The sequence below is a fragment of the Anarrhichthys ocellatus genome, unplaced genomic scaffold (assembly GCF_004355925.1).
Source record: "Anarrhichthys ocellatus isolate YVR2014 unplaced genomic scaffold, GSC_Weel_1.0 scaffold8, whole genome shotgun sequence".
Classification (NCBI taxonomy): domain Eukaryota; kingdom Metazoa; phylum Chordata; class Actinopteri; order Perciformes; family Anarhichadidae; genus Anarrhichthys; species Anarrhichthys ocellatus.
Window position 1 is genome coordinate 1332886 of NW_022280038.1, and position 25701 is coordinate 1358586.

Below are 25701 nucleotides of genomic sequence, written 5' to 3' on the forward strand. Positions count from 1 at the left end.
GGACTTGTTAAAAGGCGGATGAGTGCTCTGAAATACAGCCTTCCCGGTGAAGACGAGTGGAGATACCTCAATCCCATCTCTCTGTCACGGCAAGCCCCAGCTGCTGCACGCTCGCAGGGTGTTCCCCGCCATTACCCGCCGCAGATGGTGATGGGTTCATGTCGGCGGAGCCTGTTGTCGGTTGTCGGACATGTGCGGTAACATTTATGATGTGGTATTTGCTGAGGAAAGATGCTGTCTTTACAATTAGTGCTCGTGACATCAGTCCAGGGATTTTAACTACTGCGTTGCTCCAGGGATGGCAGTGTTGGTTGGTCAGTCAGTCCTACACTTTGAGAGCGAATATAGAAGTGTGCTGCTTAATTTATCCCTCGAATAGAACAAGTGCAGTGTTCTGCACCGCCACACCTCCGCTGGGTTCTGATATGGCTCATGAAGTGTTTCTTCAGGAGACAGGGGAGCGTTTAACCGTGTGAGAGGGGCTTCCTTCAAGCTGTGAAAAAGCAAAGCATTTTATGGGATCTCCATTTGACGTGTTTCCAACACTCTGTTTGTATCTTTTTTTATTTGATTTCTTGATTCTTGTAATTTTCTAATTTTTTTTAAATCCTGTTTGCTACTGAAATACACAAAAATAAGTGAACTCGTTTGTTAGAGCTAGGGACATTATTACTTTCACGCTTTTTTTGGTTATATTTCCATAGTGCCACATGGGACTGCGGTTGAATTTCCATTTCCTGGTCGTATTCTGGCAGTTCAGCACAACGACAGCTGGGCCAGCGCCTTCAAATATTGGTGTCGGCAAAAAAAAAAGAAGAAAGTATCTGCACAATCAGATCCATGATTGTTTTCTCAGTCTAAATGACTTTCAAAAATACCTAGACTTACTTCACTAGACTGGATTATGCGCAGATGAAGGAAGTATATTCCCAAATGAAGCAAAAAAAATTGAAACATTGCGAAGTTAACTCCCTTGTGGAAGACTATTCTTTTACACCCTCAATATTTGTTATTATTAGTATTCTGTTTTGCTATGTCCAGATGTTCTGTGATGCTTTTCCCTCTTTTGTTCTGCCTTGCAGGGTCATCATGCATCTCCCCTTCACAGCGTGCTGACTCATGATATCATGATGCTGTGTTGAATGTGTGGTTCTGTCTGATAGCTGCACAGTTGATGTGACATGGCTGAAGCACAGCAGGTTTGAGCTCTTCAAGTGGATTCAAGGGTGGAGAGCAGGGAGTCCCAGTGTCCGCTCTGGGAGACATATTTATAAGGGTATGCTATACGGATACAAGGTTGTATTTTTAGGGCTCAGCGTTCACGCAGGGCTTCCTCAGACTGACGTCCGTTGACAGTGATTGGCTTCTATCTGGGTGGCTGTCAATTGAAGAGACTGTTTAGCGCATTGTATGACTCATCGGTTTGTTTGGAATGTCAGGGTCCCTTGAGAACAAGATAAGATATTCAGGTGTGAGAGTGTCAGTGGATGTTGCACTTACCAGGTACGTGCAAGTATTTTATCTGTTCATCTGTTTTGAATCATCATAAATGCCTATTTATAAATAGGTCAGCATGTGTTAGTGTGTGTGTGCACTCGTGGATGTGTAAATCTGCTGCTAAGAGTGTGTAACGGAGAGCTGGTCTGTGCTCGAGGTTCCCTGCTGCTCAGGGTCAAACGCCGTCGTAAATTAGACTCTTATCTAATGGCGTCTAACAGCTTTATTAACAAAAGGCCTCCAGCAGGTGCATAGAGACAAATGAGTTTACAAGGAACTTGTCTGGTCTTTTTGTCCATTGTCTCGTCAGTCAGTCTCAGGATTGTGCTTCAAAAGAGCTTCTTGTTGAGGTCAAGACTACTGAGTAAGGAATGGGCCCTTGTCTGAAAACAGATTTCACGAGAAAAGACAATGTCAACGACAACACCATGCATTTGGAGATTGTGTGTGCTTGGATTGTCAAAATTCCACCTTTAACAATCACCTATCTGCTTTAAAGGGGTCCATCTGTATCTTCACACTGAGAGCAATATGACCAACAAACACACCGGAAGTCTGATCACTTCCCATAAAGCTACGGAGTGAGACCTTGTCCGAGATGTATAGATGGTCAAGAAGTTTGCCATGGGCTGTGAAGAGCATTTCATTCACTTACTTTACATTTTCTTGACAAGCGGTTCATCTCAGCTGTTTCCAGCTCTGTGCTGGAGAGTTACAGTAATTATTTCATGTTTCTCCTGCAGACTGTGTCATCCACCATCAGCTGTTTGTTTTTTAATAGACGCAGCTTCCCTAAGCCACACCTTCTCTCTCCCAGTCCAAATCTCCCAGTCCAAATCTCCTCATTAACCCGGCTCCCTCCACTGCGCTCCTGCCTTTTTCAGTCAAATACAACTTAATACAACAACCTACATGGCTGGCTCTGCTGACTAATATGTATCCCAGATGCACAAAAATCATGTGTTTTCTCTCCACGCTTTACGCCTTTTCTTTGGAGCTTTGTATTTAAACGTCCTTCAAAATTGCCCCAAAAGAGACTGGAAGCGTGACAGAAAATAAGAACTGAATACAGCAATTGTATTGAGCACGTGCCTGCCGGACACTGACAGCGCTCTGTGCAGTAATGTTGAACCCACCTGCTGCAGAGCACGACTTTGACGTGTGTGTGCGGGTCGGAGAGTGAAGGAATCAGGGGCCCCCAGAGCCGAGGTTGCTTCGGGGCCGACCCACTCGTTGAAGGAAACGAAGACCCCAGGGGTGTACTGGAGAGTCATTCTGGCCCTGCTCGACCTCTGGCCGCTATGCCTCCATAATGAGGTTGTCCAGATCGGAGGCAGATCAGGAGACGATGTACATCGCGAGAGCCGTTCCCCCTTCCACACGTCTGCCGCTTTGCCGCTTTGACAGCTTACTGTGCACGCTGCGCTGGTGGTAGAAGGGGGTTAACTATGAAAACAAAGCCGACGGAGTGAGCCGTTCACGATTTCAGTGCGCCACCGGTTTGTCCAAATCCAGATAGAATTTGTTGCTGAGTTGCAGTTGTGGAGATATTTTGTTTTCTTGCCACGCTTCCTTGCACTCGATGCCTCTACTTGCTCCGTGAACCAGCCTTGCAGAATGTTGTGAAAGGTGGCAGGGTGTGAATTGTTAAGTATATTGCCGACATGCGTATCATCACAAAGCAAACATTTGGCAATCCGTTCAGCAGACTTGTTGCAAAGTGAGTGCACACATAAAACCTACAGTCCTAAACTTCATAGTAGCTGTTCATTTTAATGGGGATATAGTTTTACTGTGAGCTTGTGTTTAAAACATCCTAATCTGCATCCTCCTAAAGCACTGTTATAATTAAGTCATTTTTCCAGTCTTTTACTAGTTCTGTATGCGATCAGTGCACACAAGGCAGACAGCCGCAGTAGTGCTGCTTTTTAAGATTATCATTTTCGAATATCTTACTATTCGAAAATATATTCATTCGTTTACAGCCATACATTACATGTTGCACCTTTTTAAATCTAATTTACAACCAACTTGATATTAAATGCATGACACTGTTAATAATTAGTTGCATCAGTGTGGCCGAAGTGTTTCTGTCTTTCTCTGATATGATATGCGGAGAAATGATTACAACAAATAACTTCCGAACCTGAAGAGATTTGATGTCGGTGTGTACATTTGAATGTGTTCCAGTAGAGTAACACAGTCATGTTAAGAAAAGCAGGCTAAATAACTACAATATATATGTGAATGACCGACAGCAAGTGTTAGTGTTTTTTCCACACCCTGTTACAACATAAATGACAGTAAACAAAATTAAATAACGTACACAGTGTATAAACGCTGCTCAACAGCAACTCAAAGTCTCACCAGTAAAGTATTCAATCGGTTTCATTTCTTCTTAGTATTTTTATATTGTATCATCTTGTCAGTCCATCTGTCCGTCTCCTTACCGCTCCTCTCCTTGCGTTCCCACCATGTGTGCCGTTGTCCTGGGCTGCCTGAGACACAGCCTTTCAGTGCATACAATGGGCCTTTCGCAGCAGCCTGTTATGGTCTCCGGGTGCCACTTCAAAACAGGACAGTTTTCAATTATCTCACGCTTGTTTCCAGAAGTCTGTTTGTGTAGAATCGGGTCCAGCCGCAACGTCCCAGATGTGTAAAATTAGATAGTATCAGATAGAAGGATGAGAAGTGTTCTCCTTTCCTCAGTAAAGTATATCCTGGTCAATTAGGATTTAATGTCGTGGAAACAATGGTGGCGCAATAGGAAAACCATATGATGAGTCTGGTCTTTTTGGCTGCAGCAGTTGTGCTTCCAGCATTGTGACGTGGCTTGAAATTAAGTATTTGGTTGGCGTTGGGTGGAGGGTTCGAAGAGGGCAAAGGGATCTTTTTGTTATCCCTAGAAGATGGCGTGCCCACCTGCCAATTATATCCGCACAATTTTAACCATAGCGGTTTTGCTTACACATCCATTCCAGCAAGAATTTCCTTCCTCTCTTACTTTTTCTGTCACATTGAAAAATATTCCCCGAAGCTTCCTATCTGGGTTCCAATTTGCTGTCAGTGGTAGCTGCCACAGTCTCCGTCCTGCGTTTTTTCCCTCCCGCCTCTCTCTCTCTCTCTCCCTCCTATTCATTTTCTACCTCTCACTCTCCCTCCTCTAAAAAAGCCCCTGTACCCCCCTTCAGTACCTCCCCCAGGTCAGTTTACAAGGGGGAGCTCGTAGAGATCAGCTCCGTAGTGAGAGAGGTTTTTTTTTTATTTGCCATTCTCAGAGAGGCAAGAGGAAGAGGCTGACTGGTAGCAGCCACTGGATTCGTGATTCGAAACCCCGAGTGACTAGTTGGAGCTTTTATACAGCCACGTGAGAGAATGCTGTCAGGACTCGCTCTCCTGCTGCTCGTCTGCCTCCACATGCGTGTGCAGGGGAAGCCGCGGTCTCAGGTAGGACCTGCTCCACCTCTGCTGGGTCCTGGAGGAACCTGGGAGAGAGTGGGGATCCCCACTGACACTAACACTCTGGCTTTAAGAGTTGCAGTTGCAAAGTTTCTTCGGGACTCTTTGCAGTGAGGTTTGGGAAGTTGTCGATACCCTTCTGCACCCATGTCATCGAGATAAATTCTGTACAAATATTGGACTTGGTGGTTAAAGTAGATTGGGTTAAGACATCTAAATTGACGGCTGTAGATGTAAGTAAGCCTGGTACTCATATACAAACATTTTCTCGTGTTTACATGCAGCAGTGGACGGTGTCACTCCATAACTCGGACTGTCGGTGCGGCCCCATGATCCTGTGGTCCATCTGCTGAGTGGAAGTATTTACAGTGTGGCTGTTTTCACTGTGGCTCTGCTTGCTCTCTGAGCGGTTTATTTTTCCACTGCACATTCACAGGCTACTTGTGGGATTAGATTTCCCTCCTAGTGGAAGACTCGGTGAGTCAGGCCTGTCCTGGGACTATAAAGATGTACTTGGAACTCTTATTAGGGATAGACTGCAAGCCTGAATTAGCCTGTCGCTGCCTGTGGCTCTGCTCGGTTAGTTTTAGCTCATCTGGTGTTTGCTGATGATTAATGAGGCCGGTGAGGTGCCTGAGGTCTTTAATGCAAACTTTTGCAGTGCCAAGGTTTGGATGAGGATGTCTGTGCCAGCTTTATATGACTCTAAACTACATAGCTATCAATTTCATATAAACATTGGAATCTGTCAATGGAGAAAATGCAGGTTGAGTTACTCTTGTGATATTTAGTGTAAGCACCTACTTGGATGTTTGGGGGGGGGGGAAAGCAGTTTGAATTAGAGTTGTTGTGGGTTTGGAGAAGTCAAGTTGACGTAGTCATCATGAATGTTTGATCCAAGTCCTACGCTTTGTGCAAAAATGATAATGACGATTTCCTTTACATATTTTTGGTCTTTTCTTATCTTATTAAAACTCAAAAGGTAGAAACCCTTCACTTTGCCACAATGCGTGATGAGGATGACAAAATATAGAAATGAGCAAAAAACATAATTATTTTTACTTATAGACCAGAGTTGGTCCTAAGCATAGGTGATATAGGCGAATTCTAGAGATGCCCCAAATGTGGGAGGAAAAAACTTTTGTAAATTTCGAATTCTTTACTAATACAATTTTATTACTGTTATATAGAAATAATACAATCAACATTATAACAAACCCTAGCCCTATTTACCAGGTTGCCTGCATGGGGCTCTAGCTAAAATCTTGCCAAGGGCCCCAGATTGCTCAGGGCTGGCTCTGTCTGAGACCTCAAAACAGAAGTAAATCATCACTTGCTGTAGTGGACAATGTCACAGCTCAAAATCATGTTTATTAGCAAATTCCTATTAAATTGTTCAAATTTAAAGCTGATACTTGGTACAATCAGCCATAACTCAGTGTGATTTCTGAGCTGTTTAAAGAGGGCCTGGAGTGACCCCTAACAGAACACTTTTATCACAGGCACAAATTACTAAGTTCCGTCAGAACCACAGTTAGTGCAGCTAATGCCAAAATAACAGTGACATAGTTTGACACTTTGGTTATCTACTTGAAACGGTAAAGTCCTCCTGTCATCGTGTCATCAGTCTATGTCTTTTTGTGGATGTCCTCAGTGGGAATCAAACCCATTACCACGCAGTGTTAATGCCCAGCAGAGACCAATCTCTATGAGTATGTGTTTTTCACTCTGATCCCAAAGAAGTGCATCCAAATCGTCGGAGTGATGTCAGGAGAAACTCTACGCATTTGTACGGCTGTAGATGCTCACATGCTATTTCTGAGCGTTTTACTAGCGTGGGAGCCTTTAACGAAGAGGCTCTGCCCTTCGCCCCGTGCTGTGCGGGCAGTTTGCGGGGTATTCATGACGCCTCCTTTTACTGTTGGGGTCAAAGGTCTCACCACGCATGCTTACTACCTCTCTCTGGGCGACAAATGCTCGTGCTCGTAGCTTTTAGGATATCCTGCAGATATAACCTGATGTGAGTTTCGAGAAAGAGCACAAACAGCTACAGTATAATGCAATTTGGAAATTTGTTGGAACCAGAAGTGCTCCTTTTTTTGTCCTCAGCTCATCCCTTGCTACGTTACAGTAAATAATCCAGGCTTGTCTGTGCTCCCAGTTTGGTTTGACACATGTTGCTATTGGTATTCATGAAATGCTATGTTGTGGAGTGTGGAAAGCAGAGTGATTACTACCCAAAACACCAGAACTTGTGTTTCTATTTGTGGTTACAAACCACGGTAAGTGTAGTTAGTGTTCCCATTATACCAGAGGCAGAATGAAATCTGAGGGAAAGGGAGAAATTGAATAAATATGTGAGTTTTGAGCTATTGATGAAGTCACATCTTCCATATAGTACGTGCACAGCCGGGCTACAGTCGTGGCTTGATTCCTCTCAAAGACTGTAAATATGAAGAGGACTTAGTTTGGTTCTTTAGCCGTCGCCATCTTGGCTTTTTTCAACCAGAGGTGACATGAGAGGATGAAGTACAACAAACACTGAATCTGACACCTGTAGGGGACCAAATTGTTACAATTAACTTCCATGAACTGAAAAGGTTAAAGGTGTAAGACGAAAACTCGTACAACTCCCAGACCGGAGAACGTCGTGGTAGCGACCTGTCAATCACAAGGTAGACACTAAAGCATACCCTGCTTCATGGTCTATTTGACTCTCAATGGGACCATAACTTACTAAATGAACAATATGCTGTTTTAAAAAAAGACTTGAAACTAGAGATGGAAACTGTTTATCTGGGGTAAACCTGGCTGTTGTTAATTCCTATAAAGAGCAGGACAGAGCTGCTATCATTACCCTAAACTCTGATAACATCTAGAAGCGGCTTCCACACAGAGGGGAAATACTAAAGAGTGTGTGGTAGTCGTGAGTGGGCTCTTTATTATTGTAACCTGTGGCCCCATAAACAAATGTAATTAACGGTGTGTTTAGGGGGATCTATTGGCAGAAATGGAATATAATACTCTAAATTGTGTTTTCAATAGTGTAGAATCACCTGAAAATAACAATTGTGTTTTCGTTAGCTTAACATGAGCCCTGCTTATCTACGTAGAGAGCAGGTCCTCTTCCACGGTGTCTGTCATGTTGCACCGTCGTCTTTCCACAGTAGCTCAGAACGGACAAACCAAACACTGGCTCTAGAGACGTTTTTACGTTACATGAAGGCCATCGTAGTTCACCGACACGCTTGTGAAACCGCGGCAAGGCCAGCTGCCTTTTGAATTTCATTGCTCCTTATGTAGGCGAGGCGAAGGTCCTGAAAGACCTAACCACGGCTTAACGACTGTTTCGAACTCGGCAGCTCATGTCACGTCAGTCTTGGAAGGGAGCTAGGTATTCAGTTGGTTGCAAACTGCAACCGCAGCGCTAGATGCCACTAAATCCTGCACACTGGCCCTTTAATGAGGTGCTCCTTTGCCTTGGAAGTAACGCTATGTTACTCTTGTAGGCAGTGGGCGATTTGAGGAGGCGTTTAGGGGGTATGCCGTGCTCTTTGTTAGCAAGATGACCAAAATTCATCCTTCTTTTTGCCATACCTTTTTTTCCCCTCTATCTCCTAGTAGCAGAGAGAGTGCGGTGGCAAAGGGGTTGTTTAGTTGAATACTTTAGTCTAGTCTGCCTGACACAACCAAAATGATCAAATCGCCTGCTGACTGTATGTAAGTAAAGTCAAATATTTTTGCATAGTAACTCAAAGAAGAAGAACACATTTCATACAATATATTTATTTTATAGATACGAATAAGACAATCAGTACCAATAATGGATGTGCCCTGATTCACATTCAGTGTAAACCTCAAAACGAGCACATTTCTGTAATATTTTGTACTCAACGGTGTGTATTTCACCCAGGATGTAACAGTAAATCAGTGATAGTCAGTAGTTCAGTCAGTTCCTTAGGGAGAATGTCACATGTGAACTTGATGACAGTCTGGCTTCCTCAGATACAGACGCGATTGAAGTGCTGACTGAAGTCAAAGCAGTGTCGCCTTCACCCGCTCATTAAAAGCAGTTGAAGATCCACAGCATCCCAGCATGTGGGAGGCGGATGTCGGTGGCCGTGGTAACCACAATGTGCACTTCATGTGAAAGAGAGGGGGTGTATTATCATACCCTGATCTTATTTCATCCCAATCTAAACCTTAAAATCGTATTAAATCATAATCTTAAGTGATTTGTACGTCTATGAAATGTCTGTAAGAGCTCAGTAATGTGTCTTGAGGTCACTTCCACTATGAATTCTTTGGCGGCGGGACGATGTTGCCTCTGTATTCTCAACCTTCGAAGCCAAGTTAGGCCTATATTGCATTTCCAGATGAGCTGGTGTGTCACAGATGACTAAATCATGATAGTTTCTTTGGCCGTTTGCCAAAGAACATTACAACCGTTCTTACGTGTGAAGAGCTGTAGAAATCCCCAATGTGTTTGCCAAACGGCCTCCTTTAACCCAGCGCTCATAAATACGTTTTAAAATACTGCACTGCCTCCGGGATGCATTTGTACAGTAGGAGGACAGATGGCATGCCTTTATTCCCAGAGGTTTACCTCGAGGAGCTGTGCTAGTATCCCACCAGCTTTGCCAGGCAGGAAGTGCACTGTCCGATAGCATGAATGAGATGGAGTTAATTTGTTCAATTTCTTAATATAAATGTTATTGGTATGGTACATGTGAAGGTCTTCTTTCTGAAGGAGACAACAGTCCACAGTATTGTCTTTTTGTTTTGCTTTTTGCTCTGAGGGAAAGCTGAGAGGGAAACTGCTAAGACACAGGTTAGAACGTTCTGGTGGGATCTGAGCCTCAGCCACCATGGATTCATGTGGATTCAGACTTGGGGGGGGGGGGGGGGGTTAACAACTGGACCATCTCCAGGTTATTAAGAAAACATCCTTTTATTCATAACCTCCATTTCATTGCCTTTTTGCAGAACTAGGACTGGCAGCATTTAGCCATGTGGGTTGTTCTCAGCAAATATTGTCATTCTTAACTGACATCCTGTTGAGTTAATAGCCTTGAATGTCTAGTGTGGCCCTGGTACCGACAGTAGTGTACTAACTTACTGTGGGAACCTCTGCTGAGGTCAGAGTGAAGCCTGGCACGTTGCTCCAGATATGCGAAAGAAGCAGCGAGTCACATGAACTTTGTGTTTGCGTTGAGCTGCGTCTGTCGAAGCCCCTTTAAAGAACATGACATTGTATGTTGACAAACTGCCTCGCGTCTGCTGATTGACAATGTGATTTTGATATAAGCCACTTTATTCACTATGAATTATTGTCTTGGAACTATTAGTATTCAACCAAAAATGTATTTCATGTTTTTGTATTTTGAAGATGTAAGAAGCTAATGTCAGAAATGTTTGTCTTACATATTTAATGTATAACCAATGCGAGTTTCAGTTATTTTAAACCCTAATAGAGGGATTATGTATTTTTGTACACCAACCAGGAAGTTAGCATCGCACTGGTTCCCACGACAAAAAAGCCAATGGGATTTTTCCGTTGGATTTTGGATTTTTGCAGAAAAAAATATCGGCGGCAAACACAAGCTTATGATACTTACATGTTTCACAAGATAATCTTCACAAATAAACACCGCTTTTATGAATTTTGAAGCGTGAATGCAGTCAGTGGAATGTCACGGGATTTCACGGTTAGGACCCAATAGCAAGACCACAGGAGACAGAAGTTGGTATAAACAGGTTTTATTTCGCCTGAATAAAGATGACAGGAAGGTGTGGAGCCCGTGGTCCGACACCAGAGAGTAGGCAGATCGACGGTGTGAGTCCCGTGGCTCGACACCGGAGGGCTGGCAGCTTGATGGCGTGATGTCCCGTGGCTCGACACAGGAGAGCTGGCAGCTTGACGGCGTGAGTAGTCCGTTAACACAAAGGAGGGCACGGGGATTCCGACGGACACCGGAGGCAGGCGCTCGAGGCCGAAGATGCAACGGGGTTGAAGCGGGTGAAAGACCGTACGACCTGACAATGCCAGACTGCAGGATTCAGAGTTTATATAGTGCCAGGGGAAGCGTTAGTGGGACCTGAGTCTGGTGTGTCAGCCTGCAGGAGGTAATCGGCTGGAGTGGCTACAGATGTGTGGCCATGGGAGGTGTCTGGTCTGACAGGGATCCTGACATGGAAATAAAAAGCTAACGTCAGGCTATAAAGGTACCACACAATGATCACAAGAGCACAAGTTTACACGAGGCTGTGAAGGCAGACTAGTTGGCGTTATTACGTTTTCTAGTCTCATTTAGCCACTTGTTAACAACCACCTTTTTTAAGACACGTAAAAGCTCTTAAGCTTGGGTTAACCACAGAACCTATGTCAAGCATCTGACCAAAAACTCATTAAAAAAACCCCCACTGATTTCGAGACGAGGAAACCAGAATAATGCAGACTCATTTCCAGATTTTTGGACTCATTCCAGCATACTTCCTCTATACTCAGTAAAATGCATCACGCAGACAGTTAAATACAATTCAGGAATAGAGGATACTGGTGACGTTGAGCCTTGCGCAATATTATATTTTCACAGCTTCTGTTAGGTATATGGTTTGTGTATATGGCCCAAGACAGCTGGCCACATTTGGATGCTGCTGATGCAGTGGATGTAGTGTAGCTCTGTGTGTCCGGCCATGAGTATCCATGAGGCTGTCCGTTCGTCAGCCTTGGGCTCGATGTGTCTGTCAGTCGGAGATTATTCTGTCTGAGCACCCTTAACAATGGGTGACAACGTTCACCTGTTAGAATCAGCAATCTCAAAATACATTTTGTATCTCAACCCGTCACTCAGGTCTCAGATACAGTCTCTTCGGCCGCCTGGTTTCAGGAAGTCACCAGACCACTGCCGTTTAAAAGTAAGTCACGAAGGAGCACTGATGTAATTTGAGCGGACAAAATCGTGTTAATAAGGCTGTATAAATAACCCGTCTAAATAAATGTAGTCATCTCTGTCACAGAATAAACTGCATCAAATATCTTGACTGATGCTTCAGGAAAGTCATGATGTCTCACTAAATCTGGTAACGACACAAATAACAGCATCTGAGAAAACCTCGCCAAAGATTTAACCGCTGTAAAATGAACAGAATTAATCACAAACACACTCGCGCACTCTTTTGCTCGACAATCCAGCTCAGAGTAGAGCCTGTTTTCCACCACATCTCAAACCTAATTTACTACAGTAGTGAGGAGTTAAAAGCCTGCGTGTTACATTAATACAAGCATGATATCATTTGAAACACAAGCGATCTATTCAGATTTGCATTACTAGTTTGGAACAATGAACCAGCTGCCTCCTACTTGGATAAAAGCTTAATGATTGCAAGGCAACAGTAACATTACGCCAGAGCTGTCGGGAAGAGATTTAGTGGCCGTGCAACTGTATATCTTGACTGTGTGCATGTTTAGTGTTAAGGAATCAAACAAATGCCTGATATTTGCCCCGACTCTCTGATAGTGGTTTAGACAGTTATTCACTGCCTCTAAATCTTTGTCTCTTCACACATGCAAGTGAACCAGCAAACTGGGAATCATTTCTACAATTACGCTCTAACGGACAGATCAAGGGGCCTCTGCACATTATCACTTATGGCCGGGCTACAATAGGAACCTCAGAAGTGTTAGTAACTTGTATTCAGTGGAGTAAGTGTTTTTAAATGCTTTTGTTCAGTATTAATTGTAAATATTACCAACGCTTTTATTGTGCTTGTCAGTGTACCCCGTTTTAAGCTGCACTCATCAATATTTTATATTATCAACTAATGAACTGACTACTTGTAATGTGAAAGTTGTTGCTCATAGTGATAAACACAGAGAATTATACCTAACTCTGCCGTTCCCTTTAGCTCGACAAAGAGTTTTAGTGTTATTCAACTCATCGATTTGGTTTTACAGACTACGACTTCAATGTTTTGGCTCGCTACTCTCTCATCTCATCGACCTCGTTTCCCTCGCAAGCAGCTGTGTTCAACAAAATGCTTCGACAAATCCAAATCTGCCGACAACAAAATGTTAGACTGGCGAAGTTAGCAACTAACTGGTGAACAGAACGGAGCCTTTAGTAGATAAAGAGACAAATATTTCCCTCAGAAGTTTGGTGGAGAGGAAAGGAGAGCGAGCACTGCATTTACATGTGTCAGGTTGCCTGAAACAACACTCCACATGATTACTAATGTTGCTCAATGCCTAGTGGGTGTGTGAACTCAATTGTTTGCAAATGTCAAATTTGTGTTTGAAGCTTGCCTCCAAGTAGCCAAAACTTATTTAATGCTGCTTTAAAGTACTATTTTTATTCATAAAAATGTCCTGAAAATAACATTCCCTGAGACATGCAGTGGCTTTGGAAAACGCCTGGAAATACAGGAAGTGACAGCAAGCCCTGGGTTCAAGAGGTTAAGTGTAAAAGGAGCGAAAGCCTCTTCCCTCTAATTCCAAGGTCCGCAAATTCACATGACCCCAGAAATACGTTTGAAATTACTTATTTTTTAAATTACTTTTAGGACCCAACACACTCATTGTATATGTTAACATGTAACTCACAGTTCACTTGGTGACTGCTGTGACCCCTACGGTTTACATTCTCTTCCCTAATTGATTTTCAATATTCAAACATTAATTTTCAAGGGGAGTGGAAGTGTTGCCCTCGTTGATCCATAGTCACAGGGACGTGCTGAGGCAGGTGAGGCTCTCATCACGAAAAGTAAAAAAACAAATAATGGTAAAATAAATATTAATATTTCTCTACTGATCTGTGCTATAAATGTAATTTCTGTATGATTCCAATCATTTCAAGCATTTTTATAATCAAAATCGCTGAATTTGCGCATGTCAGGAGACAGCGACGAGCTGTGCCTCATCTCAGATTGTGCCTGTTGCTTTCTCATTGTTTGTCACAACTGTAATATTTGTTGACACTTTTATTATATACCTTACCTATGTGTGTGTAAAGAATGCTAGTATGAAAAACAACCAGGAGTCAATGTGCAAGCTGCCAGTTGAATGGTGATTTAAGCTACTCTATTGGGCTCATATATTTGTAAATCTGACTCTGAAAGAGTCAGTGCCTCACCAGCCACGAACCTCACTGCACGTCACTGGCATGTGAAGGGAAAACTAGTTCAACAAGAAAGGGACTGAAACTGGCCTCTCTGTGTTTAATTCTAAATGTCTTGCGTTTGCTGGCAGAGGAAGAGATCTCCTGTGACATGTGCCTTTGGCTGTGTGAGTTCAGTTTCTTACAAAAAAAACCTCTGCAATATGATGAGTTTAACCCGGCTGCATCTTGTGTAACAATACCATCAGGATGTACTTTAAGACTATGTTGTTTTCAGCGTTCGCAAGTTGACTGGGAGTCAACTCTGTTCTGTCGTGACACGTGTAACCATATCCAGATGAAGGTGGGCTTTGGGGACATTTTAAAAATAAATTCTGTCATATTTCCACCGTAAACATGCCGATTTATCTCACCAGATGGCACAAAACAGTGCTGATGTGGTCGCCGAGTGAAGTAACTGGACCGAGACCCCAAAGCTGCCGACTCGTTCGTCAACCAGTCAATAAGATTTCTTTTTGCGTCGTTCTGCGGAGAGCTGGCGAGGCTTTCCCCGGGCCGTTGCTGCGACGCCTCATTCTGACGGGTTCACGGTTGAGGTCACGTTTGTCAGAAACGACCCCGAGGGCACATGCGACAATACAGTATGTGTGTGTGTGTGGGGGGATTATTTAGGGGACAGATTAGGATGTTAGTGTCTTGACAGTTGAGTGGTTTTAATGGTGAAACTGTCCGAATCACTAAATCTCAAGTAGCCTCTTTACTCCCTAATGCTTTCTGCGTTGTAGCCGTAAAAATCCTCTTGGCTCTTCCCATGTAAGGAGAAGGAAAAACCCTGTGTGTTTTTAAATCCACAGTCATACGATATTACATTGACAATTCAGATTCGGGGGTCAATAAATGTCACTGCTTATTCTCCACTCCTACATTAATGTGTTTTGATTCAGACATTTCCCCATCCAAATAGCCACAGATAACCTCTCACCTTGTCTGCATCTGTTTTACGAGAAGAACATTTTTTCCACTTTGTCAGGCAAAGGCTGCCTCGCTGCTGTTATCGTGTTGTTTTGCTTTGAAGGGATTTATGGTGAAAAAGGAGACGCGGAGGAGATATTCATTGGTGGCCGTGTAACAGTCCTCCTTGACTGCATTTTTATTTCTTTTCCATCGTGGACTTATTGTAGCAAGTGAAAATGTTATTTTGTTTTTTTTTACCATGCATTATTTCTGCTCTGTAGTACTTTAAGTTGCTTTATATTCACTGGTCTGTAAAGTGAGATCACGAAACGCAGCCGTTTCTCTCCAAATGTTATGGCATTATGTTTTTTATCCCGGCTTTATCCAGCCCCATGCTGTACTGAACCATAATTCCACACTGACCACAGAAGCATTTGGCAGTTCTCTTAGTTTGCTGTTCTTTCTCTCATCACTGATTTCCTGTGTGGAAGGAGGCATTTCGTGTTTGTTTTGGCCCAGGTGGGGTTTTGGCTCAGAACACTGCCAGGCTCTCCACTTGAATCCACTCTACCTCCCTCTATCCTGTGCTTTCCCTCCCTCCACTTTACCTTCTCTCCACCTCCTTGTCCTCTCCTTGCTCTCGGCCTACTCCTTCTATCCGACATACGGCTGGTCTGGTACAGCTAAACCACAACTTGTTACTAGCTCACTATAATGTCCTTGTGTCATTCATCTTCAGAGTGAGGTTTGGTAACTCGTGACTACATATAAAGCTCAGCAGCCCCACGTTGGGCTACGTTGTCAAAGGAGTTTTTTGTTACCAATGTTATGACCCAACATTCATAGCTGTGGGCGTAATATGCTCGCATGACAGGACGAAGCAGGAGGAATATGTCATCTTCAATCAGGGAACACACATGGAAGCCATGCGAGAGCTGCAAACTGACTAGAAGGCCCGGAGATTGGCTGCTGTCCAATCCCAGGAAGCCTTTGTATGATTATGCCCCCTTTGTTGGTTTCCTTATTGCCGACTGTGATCATTTTGGGACCAACCCTGGCACCGCACTGACCGCAGCTCGGTGTGCCGTGTAGCTCACTGGAACCAGTCTCGGCCGCTCCAACACCTGTTTGCACAGCGAGTTGCTTTTACTGCTGGTTTGAGGGACTGTATGGACTGCTGATGTGAACTGTTCTATTTTTACTGTGCCCCAGGTTTATATATATTAAATATGTTAACACCAATGTGACACAGAAGAACTCGCACCCCAGAGGTTTAGGAAGGCAATTCTGGCGTCCGTTCAAAGACAGTTACGCCAAAACGATGCCTCCTGGAAAGTAATAAGATCTCTGCTAATTAGTTATTGTACTATTGTAGTTAATGGTGTTTTTTTAGTTCATTTTGCAGGTGCAACTTGGCTTAGCTTTGTAAATATATTCTTTTATGCCTAATTAGCTCTTTGTCTATGACCAAGAATAGCTGATGTGATGTGCGGACATTCCGTTAAACTTAAATAGCTTTTTTATTGAACACTTTCAGTGCTCAAGTTTGATACATCAGCTGTTCAATGTCACTCGGCACTTCATCATTTTAGACTCCTTTTCCTTCTCTGTCTCACAGAGTCTGGGCTGCGACGACTATCTCGGCTCAGGAAAGGTGATGGACAAGTGCGGCGTGTGTGGAGGCGACAACATCACCTGCAGGCTGATCTCTGGAGTGTTTAAACACACTTTGACCAAGGTTGGCTACCACAAGATCGTGGAGATCCCAGAGGGAGCAACCAAGATCAACATCACAGAAATGGTGAAGAGCAGGAACTACCTAGGTGGGGGAAAAAAACAAAAACACTCACCACATTGTTTGCAGACATGCTTGTAGTTTCACAACAGAGAACCCGGAGCCAATGAAAGCAGTGGTCCTCTATCTTCTTGCTTCGGCTTTACACCAATGTTACTGCAGTCAACTAGCAATAGAACAAAAACAGCTTGGATAGAGAACAAGCTATTACATTATCCAAAGCGACTTACAATTCAGATTCAATCACATTCATACCGTAGGCACAGCTACGGGAGCAGTCAACGTACTTACGTTGTTTTTTCACTGCGACATATATATCTAATACACATTTTTCATTATATTGAGCTATGTCGTCCCTCGCTGCCTCTACTGCCGCTGTTCGTATGGCATTTCAAACCTCGCTGCTGTGCTGCGCTTGGTGTTTTATCTCCTGGGGAGCGATGAGGTCACAGCCTAGACGGCAAATATCAATGTGCATATTCACTCCCACGATAATCCATTCCACGTTAGTTGGCTGAGTGAACTACATTCGGGGGGGGTGGTGGGGAATCCAACACGGATTGTTTCTCAGCAGCATGCTACTGTGTTAAAATCATCATAATATAATAATACTGTGACCCGGGTTTGTTAGACTCTGTTGTTAAATGGTCTGAATGTCTTGGAATTGTCAGTGAGGCATTGGTATTGACTTTTATTTTTAGTTTCTGAGCAGAGAAATCTTGGTTGCTTTTTTTATTATATATTATTCACTTTTTACTTTGTTTATTGTCATTTTACAGAACCCTTCACACAGACATACACACATACATACATCTATGTACAGACATTAAAACAAGGAATAACAACAACATTAATAATAATACAATTAATTAATGAAGAATAAATTAAGTATATTAGAATAAATAAGTAAAATAAACTGGGAGAGGGAGATTCAAATAAAATATATAGATAAATGAATAGATTCTAAACATGTACATTTCCAAGTATATGCAATATATATACTGGATCAACATAAAATGTGACACCTTTATCAAGCTTGTAACTGTAATTATTCTCAAAATGCACAACCATCTTAAATACAGGTTAAGACATATAAATATCTACATATATATTAATATAGTTGCTTTTATATTTCAACTCTATATATATATATAAATAGGGATTTTCCGTTTCCCTCCAGATGTACAGTTTCATCAGTTGCAGAGCTTTGCCTTCATCCCCGCTCAAAACACCTCCCTCCACCGCATGTAGTGTTATGTTACAGATTTAAAGTATGACACCATTGGAAAAGAAAGTTCATGGCAGAAATAATTAAATTATAAATGTATTTGATTAGTTGCCATTTGGCAATTTTACCAGTCGCAGCTGTGCAGGCAGCAGCAACAGTAGCGTGTAAAACTGAGTTTGTCTGATTAAAAGGCAAATCAACCAGGGTTTCTCCAGCATGCAGCCTGTATTACACCTACCGCTGTGGCGCAGCCTCTCATTGGGGCCTCCGAGTGAAACACACAGCGCAGATAATTGGCGTCTTTATAGAGGTGCAACGGTGAGACACACTGGTGGGTTATTTTCAGAAGTGACTGTTGGAATGTCAGACATTGTTTAACGAGAGCCATGCCCCGACTCAGCAGGAGGTTTTCGCAGGAAGAGGGGAACCGATCTCCCCCCCCTTCCTCCCTCCTCCGCGGCCTTTACTTCCCTGGAGGAAAGTGCATAAACACGCTTTCATTAGAGGATCTTACTCCTTAAGCCTCACCATCCTTTTTAATTAAGGTGGGGAATTTCACCACGCTGTAAAAAAACACTCTGAGGATGGATTCCCAACGACTTGGATGCCAAGTACTTTCTGCTTTCTTTAATTTGAGCTGACTGTTTATATACACAAGTGCAGTTATATGCAGCAACACACAGATACACACTTTCACACACATATTTATATGCACCTTCTTCTGCTAGATTCACACACACACATGCATACTGTACCCAGAATTCTGGACAATACATACAAGGGATATGGCTCCTTTCACTTTCACAATGTAAGAAACTGTGAAACGTCCTTGTGGATGAATTAAACAATCTTCTTAAAATTAATTTTGTTTTAAATTGACGAGGACTGTACAAAATTCCAGACAGCAGCATATTTTTTTCCTCAATGGATACGTAGGTTTTAAAATGCAAACAAGAATATGAGGCGAGGGCAGGAATCTAGCAGGAGCCACCCACCGTATCCTCACCACGTGCCTGATTCTCCCTCAACAGGCCTCTGTTCTACGCTGTGCATCTCTAATGTGCTGTTAGTTGTCCAAACACTCTTTTACCAGCCTGTCTAATGTTACACCTCTAATGCTTTTCTAACGGCCTCTCGTACTTAATCCACAAAATCAGTGGAAAACATTTGGAGGGATTTTGTTACCGGATTTGCATGAAAGATTTGCCGGCGCAAACAGATTGTCACGTTTATAAAGGGCATTTCTTCGAAAGTGCACGTGAGAGCATTTATTCCGTTACCTATAATTACTTTGCTTTGGGTGGAGAAAGTCTGTGTTTTTTTTCCTCCTTCTTTTCCTACAGTTCTCACTATGCCTAAATGCTTTTACATTCAACAATAATTATGTGGAAGTGGTTGAGGCAGTATTTTCCTTTTCGTTTGAGCTCAGGGCCGTCAGTGGTGATTGTGCGGTCGTTCTCTCCGTCTCCTCCAGCTCTCCGAAGCCGATCGGGGCGATCCATCATTAATGGAAACTGGGCTATTGACCGACCGGGGAAGTATGAGGGAGTGGGGACCATGTTCACCTACCGCCGGCCCAATGAAATCAGAAGCACGGCTGGGGAGTCCTTCCTCGCTGAAGGGCCCACCAATGAGATCCTGGATGTTTATGTAAGTAACAAATCAACCCGGACCTCCAGATGCTTACAGTAGTGACTCTCCTTCTCCTTTATTCATACTTAAGTTTGACCTGAGAAACTCAGGGTTGTCATGCATCTTCATCTCTCATTATTGTATGACTGTTACTGAATCTCATCTACTTTGCCTCAGATGATCTTCCAGCAGCCGAACCCTGGTGTTCACTATGAGTACGTTCTCCCCTCTGAGAATCCAGTCGTCCCTCAGCAACCAAACCACAGACCAGAAGGTAGATGAGACCTACTTCTTACCCCCGTAATTGTTTGTTAACGTAGCTTTTTCTGATTGCTCAATGCATTTTATAGGCAAAACAACTGAGAAAATAATCAAACCTACCACCTACCCAACCAACCAAGCCTTTATTCATTGTCATATATTTACCCATCCGTTCACCGCAGTGACTCTAATGTATTGTTATGTTTCCTAATGTGTTATGTGTCTATGTCGAAGGGAACGCTGTGAATGGACAGGGGGGTTACGACCATCACAGCAACACTCACCAAGAACGCTTCAATCCAGCAGGTGGCGGGCGTGAACCCCCCCGTCTCCCCGAAAACCAGGTTCCCGCCGCACAGCCACCCAAACGCGAGAGACAGTACAACTGGAAACTGGCTGGTGCCACAGAGTGTAGTGCCTCCTGTGGTAAAGGTCAGTCAAACTATTTATATTCTTAGTTGTAGTTGTTTTTCTGACCTTTCCCACATTTTTAAACAAAACCACTCCAGGTAACATTTCATAGAACACATGCAATTTGTTTTTTGAGTTGTAGAATTCAGTGCTTGAAATAAAAGATCTGCTTTGTGTGCATGTTAGGATTCAGACACTCCATCTTTCACTGTGTCTCCCGGCTGAACCATGGCCAGGTGTCAGATGCTTTGTGTGACAGCAGCAGCAGACCGACTCCCCAGGAAGAGGCCTGCAACCTGCAGCCCTGCCCGGCCTTGTGAGAGACCACACTTTTCTGTTCTCACACTTGTGCACACTGCTGAACACTGGTAAAAAGAAAAGGGAACGCATCTATGTTCCCAGGGTTCTATGTTGCAAGGGTCCTGTGTTCCCCATGGTATTTTTCCATGAAACCTAACCTTAAATTTGCAGGCAAGATAGTTTATTGACTTTAGACATTTACATCTCCACAGTAGTTAAATAGGTTTATGTCTTCATTCTTTTGCAATTCAAACTACTCTTACCAATCTTTTACAATGATAGTTCATATCAAAAACATAAGAGCCTGGTAACAAAGGGATTGAAAAGACTCAAAATGCAAGTCGCTAAATAGCATACACATTACTACCTGGTAGTCAAACAATCAGTGTGTTATCTGCAATGTATGGCAACACCTATTAAGTGTTTATGTCCTTGGCAGTGTGGTCTTATATATGAAACATGAACCTTCCTCGACCCATTATTATTCTAATAGTTCTTTCAAAATGTAGAAATACAAGATTTTGCAGACTGAACCTTTTACAGCCTCGTTCTCATAGGTGGTCAAAGCGTGTCTTCATATGAACACATCTCAATACAAACAACAACATTTATATAATGGACATACATGTGAGTATGCAATATACACCGTGAAGGATTTCCTCCTAACACCAAGCTCTTGTGATTGTCACCTGGGCAGCTGGGATATTGGAGAGTGGTCAGAATGCAGTAAGACCTGCGGCCTGGGCATGCAACACCGACAGGTCCTGTGTCGGCAGAGCTACGCAAACCGCACCCTCAACGTCCACACGAGTCGCTGTCAACACTTGGAGCGGCCTGAAATCACCAGTACCTGCCAGATGAAGATCTGCAGTGAGTGGCAGATACGCTCCGAGTGGACCCCTGTGAGTGGCAGCTGTCAGTCACCATGTGACTGCTTTGCCTTTTACTTACTACCTGTTTACATCTCTGTGTATGTTCATTTGTTACTTGTCATTACGCAAGCACACGTCCCTGTTTACATTACAGTTTATTCATTTTTGCAATTACTGTCTACCAGAAATATATTTTATTTTATATATGTTACATTTGTTTAACTTCTGCACTATTTCATTTCTTAGATATCATTTTTTGTAACTTGAAACTTGAAGCTTGAATTGCACCTGTCTGACGTGTCTCTACAGTTAGTGTGCAACATCAACTTTAATGAGAAAATCCATTATTTTCCTTTGACACTTGTATCAACTTGTATTTGAAGGAAAGTTTAACATTTTGGGGAATACGCTTACTCTCCACTCAAAGAGCAAGTCACTAAATAGCATACACATTACTACCTGGTAGATTGACTTGTAATCCCCTTAAAACCACAACTTGTCATTGTTACACTTTGGCGTTTGTACAGATTGAAGCAGTTAATATTTCTATTTTTATGATAAAAATGTAAGAAATGTTAAACAAAGTGACAATGTGGTCTCTCATAGTGATGAGCCTACAGAGGATTGTCACCTGACTCTTCAGCCTCCCTCAGCTTTAAGGAGCGCTACTGGCTTTACTGTCACTCTCACAGCTCATACGTGTATCTCCCAAAATATAAAACGACTCCTGTAAAGTCTGTTAACAGAGTGAGCAGAGCATACAGAAGATAAAACAGTAATTCTCTAAAATAGGGAGATTCACTGGGTGCACTAAATACCAGCAGCACGTACCTCTACAGTACAGTGCTAACCATGTGGCCTCTGTCTCCGTAGTGTTCCGTGCCGTGTGGGCTGGGTCAGAGGTCACGAGAGGTCCGCTGTGTCAGCAACGTGGGCGACTTTGTTCCCGATGAGGAGTGCAACATGAATCTGCGGCCCATCAATGTGGAGAACTGTGACAAGGGATCCTGTGCCAAGAGCTGGTTCTACACCGAGTGGGGCAATAAGGTAGGAGTTAAGAGTCAATGGCAGACGTAGTGACTTTCATTCAGTTCTATTAAGAGAGGTAGTTATTGTGTAGATCTGTCTTCGTGCATCCAGCAGCTGTTTTGAAATCCAGATAATATATTGATCTTTGAAAGGTGTTCTTATCCTATATTCTTTTTGTCAAATTTAGCAAATATCTCCTCACAGTCAGCTAGCTGTCTGATCTGTGTGTGCATTGATAATTAAAAAAAAATCAGAGACCTGGTTCTGTAAATGGGAAACAATTAAAGTGGTTCAGATCGACCCATTTCCACTTTTTTTTCATTCAACCTTTATTTAAATCTCAATGAGGGAATGGCCTCTCTTTCAATGATGTGTAGAGTACAGTTAAAACAGAATAAATACTCACATAGACTGATAGCTTCAAAGCCTTCACAGACTGGAGGGTCGGGGGTGTTCAAGAGTGATTGACAACATGAATTGTAAAACAAGCGTTTGCTCCACAGTGCTCGGCTGACTGTGGGATGGGTGTGCGAACGCGGGGAATCCTCTGCCTGACCAACCACATCAGCAGCCTTCCTCTGGACGGGTGTGGCAGCGAGCGGCCCGCGGACGCTCAGGTCTGCAACAACGGCCTCTGTGAGAATCGCATCGAGTGGTTCACAGGCCCCTGGAGCCAGGTATGAGGATGACAGAGGGTCGCACTGGGCTCAAAGGGGAAGTATTGTGGAGTAACTAAATATATGGGATTTTACTGTGATTTGCTTGTTTCTGTTTTCCTGTCTCAGTTTTTTGCACTGTGCGATTGAATCCATATGATCTGTGCTATTGTTGTACGTGACCCAGTGCTCTGCAGAGTGCGGCGCAGGCAGCCAGCAGAGGTCGGTGGTGTGTCTGATGAAGTCAGATGAAGGATTCGCCATCATGCCTCCGTACGAGTGCTCCTCCCTGGATCGGCCCCTCGGCCAGCAGAGCTGCAACCTCAAGGCCTGCGGAGCAAAGTGGTACCACACTGACTGGAGTGCTGTGAGTATGATATGAAACCCACGGACCTCCAGCTGTTTAGATGCCCTCAGGCAACGCACCTACTCCCTACTGCTCTTACTACCTGATTAATGGCCAAGACTGGTAGACCCTGCTAGCCCCTATTGGAGAAATCAGTTAAAATCCTATTTGGTTACATTGTAGTATACGTTGAGCTTACAGACACAGAAAGTGAGTCAATAACAGTTCAGCTCATTTAAACAGTGGGCCTCTCATCTGTCAGAAAAGGATACAGCAAAAACTAGCACGCTTGCTTTCAGGGTCTCGTTGATGAAGTCATCTTTGCATTGCATTTGAAATCTCATATTGTGCATTATTTCACTCTTGATCACTTCTCTGGTGAATGGGGCTTCTATCTTTTCTTTCTAAAGATTTCATAATTCTCTTTCAGTTGCTCATGAAGAAAATAGTTTTTTCGAGATTCAGACCGCACCATTAAGGATGTAGCAGCAGCGTCAGCAGTAGACCAACTCTGAGGTGGAGTTTTATTAAGGGACTTGACTGATGTTACCGACCCCTGTGCTTCCAGTGTTCAAAGACATGCGAGGGAGGATTCCGCGTGCGGGAGGTGCGCTGCCTGTCCGATGACATGATGTCCAGCGAGGGCTGCGATGAGCAGCTGAGACCAGCGGAGAGGGAGGACTGCAACCCAGAGCCCTGCATACCGAGCATAGGTCAGTCGTCTCCTAGCATTTTATCTGGAATATTACTGACTTTTCCTCGGACCATTAGGAACACAAGGGTCATTGTTATGACTGTTAAGTCCAGTGAGTAGAGTAGAGTAGTAGAGTAACGTTCTGTGCCATCTCTGACTGCTTGAGGTGGAAATTGCACGTTGAGGGTGTTGAACTCCAAACTTATTTGCTGGAAGTTAGGAATATAAGATCGACCTTCTTTTTCTTTCAGATGAGAACTGCAGAGATAAATACTTTAACTGCAACGTGGTGGTCCAGGCCCGCCTTTGCGTGTACGACTACTACAAGACGACGTGCTGTTCGTCGTGCTCTCGAGTGGCCCACAGACAGTCCATTCATCGGGGCCGCAGCTAGCACCCTCCACCAGGGCCCCTCAGCTCCATGTTGGGCCGGACTCAATACCCGCTGCAGGTTCCTGGGTCAGCCAGGGGAGAGGACCAACTGGACCTTGGCTTAAATGGACAAATTATTTGACTGCCAAGGGCGGAAACTGAAGAAGGAACATTTCTGTTGGTTCACTCGGAGGCAGCTGTTGGGAGAAAGGAATACCTAAGTGGAGGACAGGAATTCACTCACTGGATAAACGGAGCCCTGGAGGGGTGAGAGAGATCAGTAGCAAACCGAGGAGCCTGCAAAAAAAACCTAAGGATTTTAACCACAGAGGTTTAATCTAATATAAAGAATCCATCCGTTTATGTTTCAAGGCCGAGCAGCTTGCAGCTGTACTGGCTGTTGTGGATTACGTGGTATGAAGAGGAGAGCACCTGGGAACTGTTAAAGGTGGACTATATATAGAAAGTATATGTTCTAATATGGTTCTTTACGCTTCAATGGTCAGATTCATGGCATGATGTCATATGAAGTTGATGCAGTCTCACCTATAATCAACTATTTAACACCCACTTTGTTGACCAAAGATATGTAACCTCATCAAACTGAAGACAGTGATTAATTAGTACTTTTTCCTAAGAAACAAACACTGCACAAAAACCCCTCCATGGTGCTGATGCTTGTTATTTTAGGCAGCATGGATCCACAAGAATTTGTATTCATTGTGGTACAGATGAGGTTTTTCTTACTGCCTAAACAATGGTAAACCGCTTTCTTGTTTTTCCTGCCTGTCGGGTCAGAGATGTAAATGCAGCCTGTGTAATATGTATGTATATAAGTATGACAGAATGAATGATGTAAGTTTTTTCTTAAAGGGGTCTCAGACAGTCCTCCCAGCAACTGAAGAGAAAAAGGCCCTCTTTACCTATTTTAGTGGCTCCCCAGTGAGGTTGCTGGTTTATCGGCCACCGGTGGCCCCTTGGCTGTGTGCACAGCCTCTGAACTAGGTATAGGCATTCCACAGCCTGCTGGATGGTAGAAGCAGATGGACCCTAAGAAAAACAAAATGTGTATATATATA

The 25701-nt window shown here is 43.5% G+C and overlaps 1 protein-coding gene across 1 annotated transcript in view; it reads left to right on the forward strand.

The window, feature by feature from the left end:
• Positions 1–25667, forward strand: part of thsd4 (thrombospondin type 1 domain containing 4) — a 38622-nt gene extending 12955 nt beyond the window's left edge. The window contains exons 8-18 of the mRNA XM_031848345.1: positions 16645–16849; positions 19524–19699; positions 19859–19955; positions 20177–20374; positions 20540–20669; positions 21351–21555; positions 22399–22572; positions 23058–23231; positions 23398–23577; positions 24125–24269; positions 24502–25667. Of these exons, the coding sequence (XP_031704205.1) occupies positions 16645–16849; positions 19524–19699; positions 19859–19955; positions 20177–20374; positions 20540–20669; positions 21351–21555; positions 22399–22572; positions 23058–23231; positions 23398–23577; positions 24125–24269; positions 24502–24644 (1827 nt within the window). The 3' untranslated portion in view covers positions 24645–25667. The remainder of the gene's footprint in view (positions 1–16644; positions 16850–19523; positions 19700–19858; positions 19956–20176; positions 20375–20539; positions 20670–21350; positions 21556–22398; positions 22573–23057; positions 23232–23397; positions 23578–24124; positions 24270–24501) is intronic.
• The last annotated feature ends 34 nt before the right edge of the window (positions 25668–25701 follow it).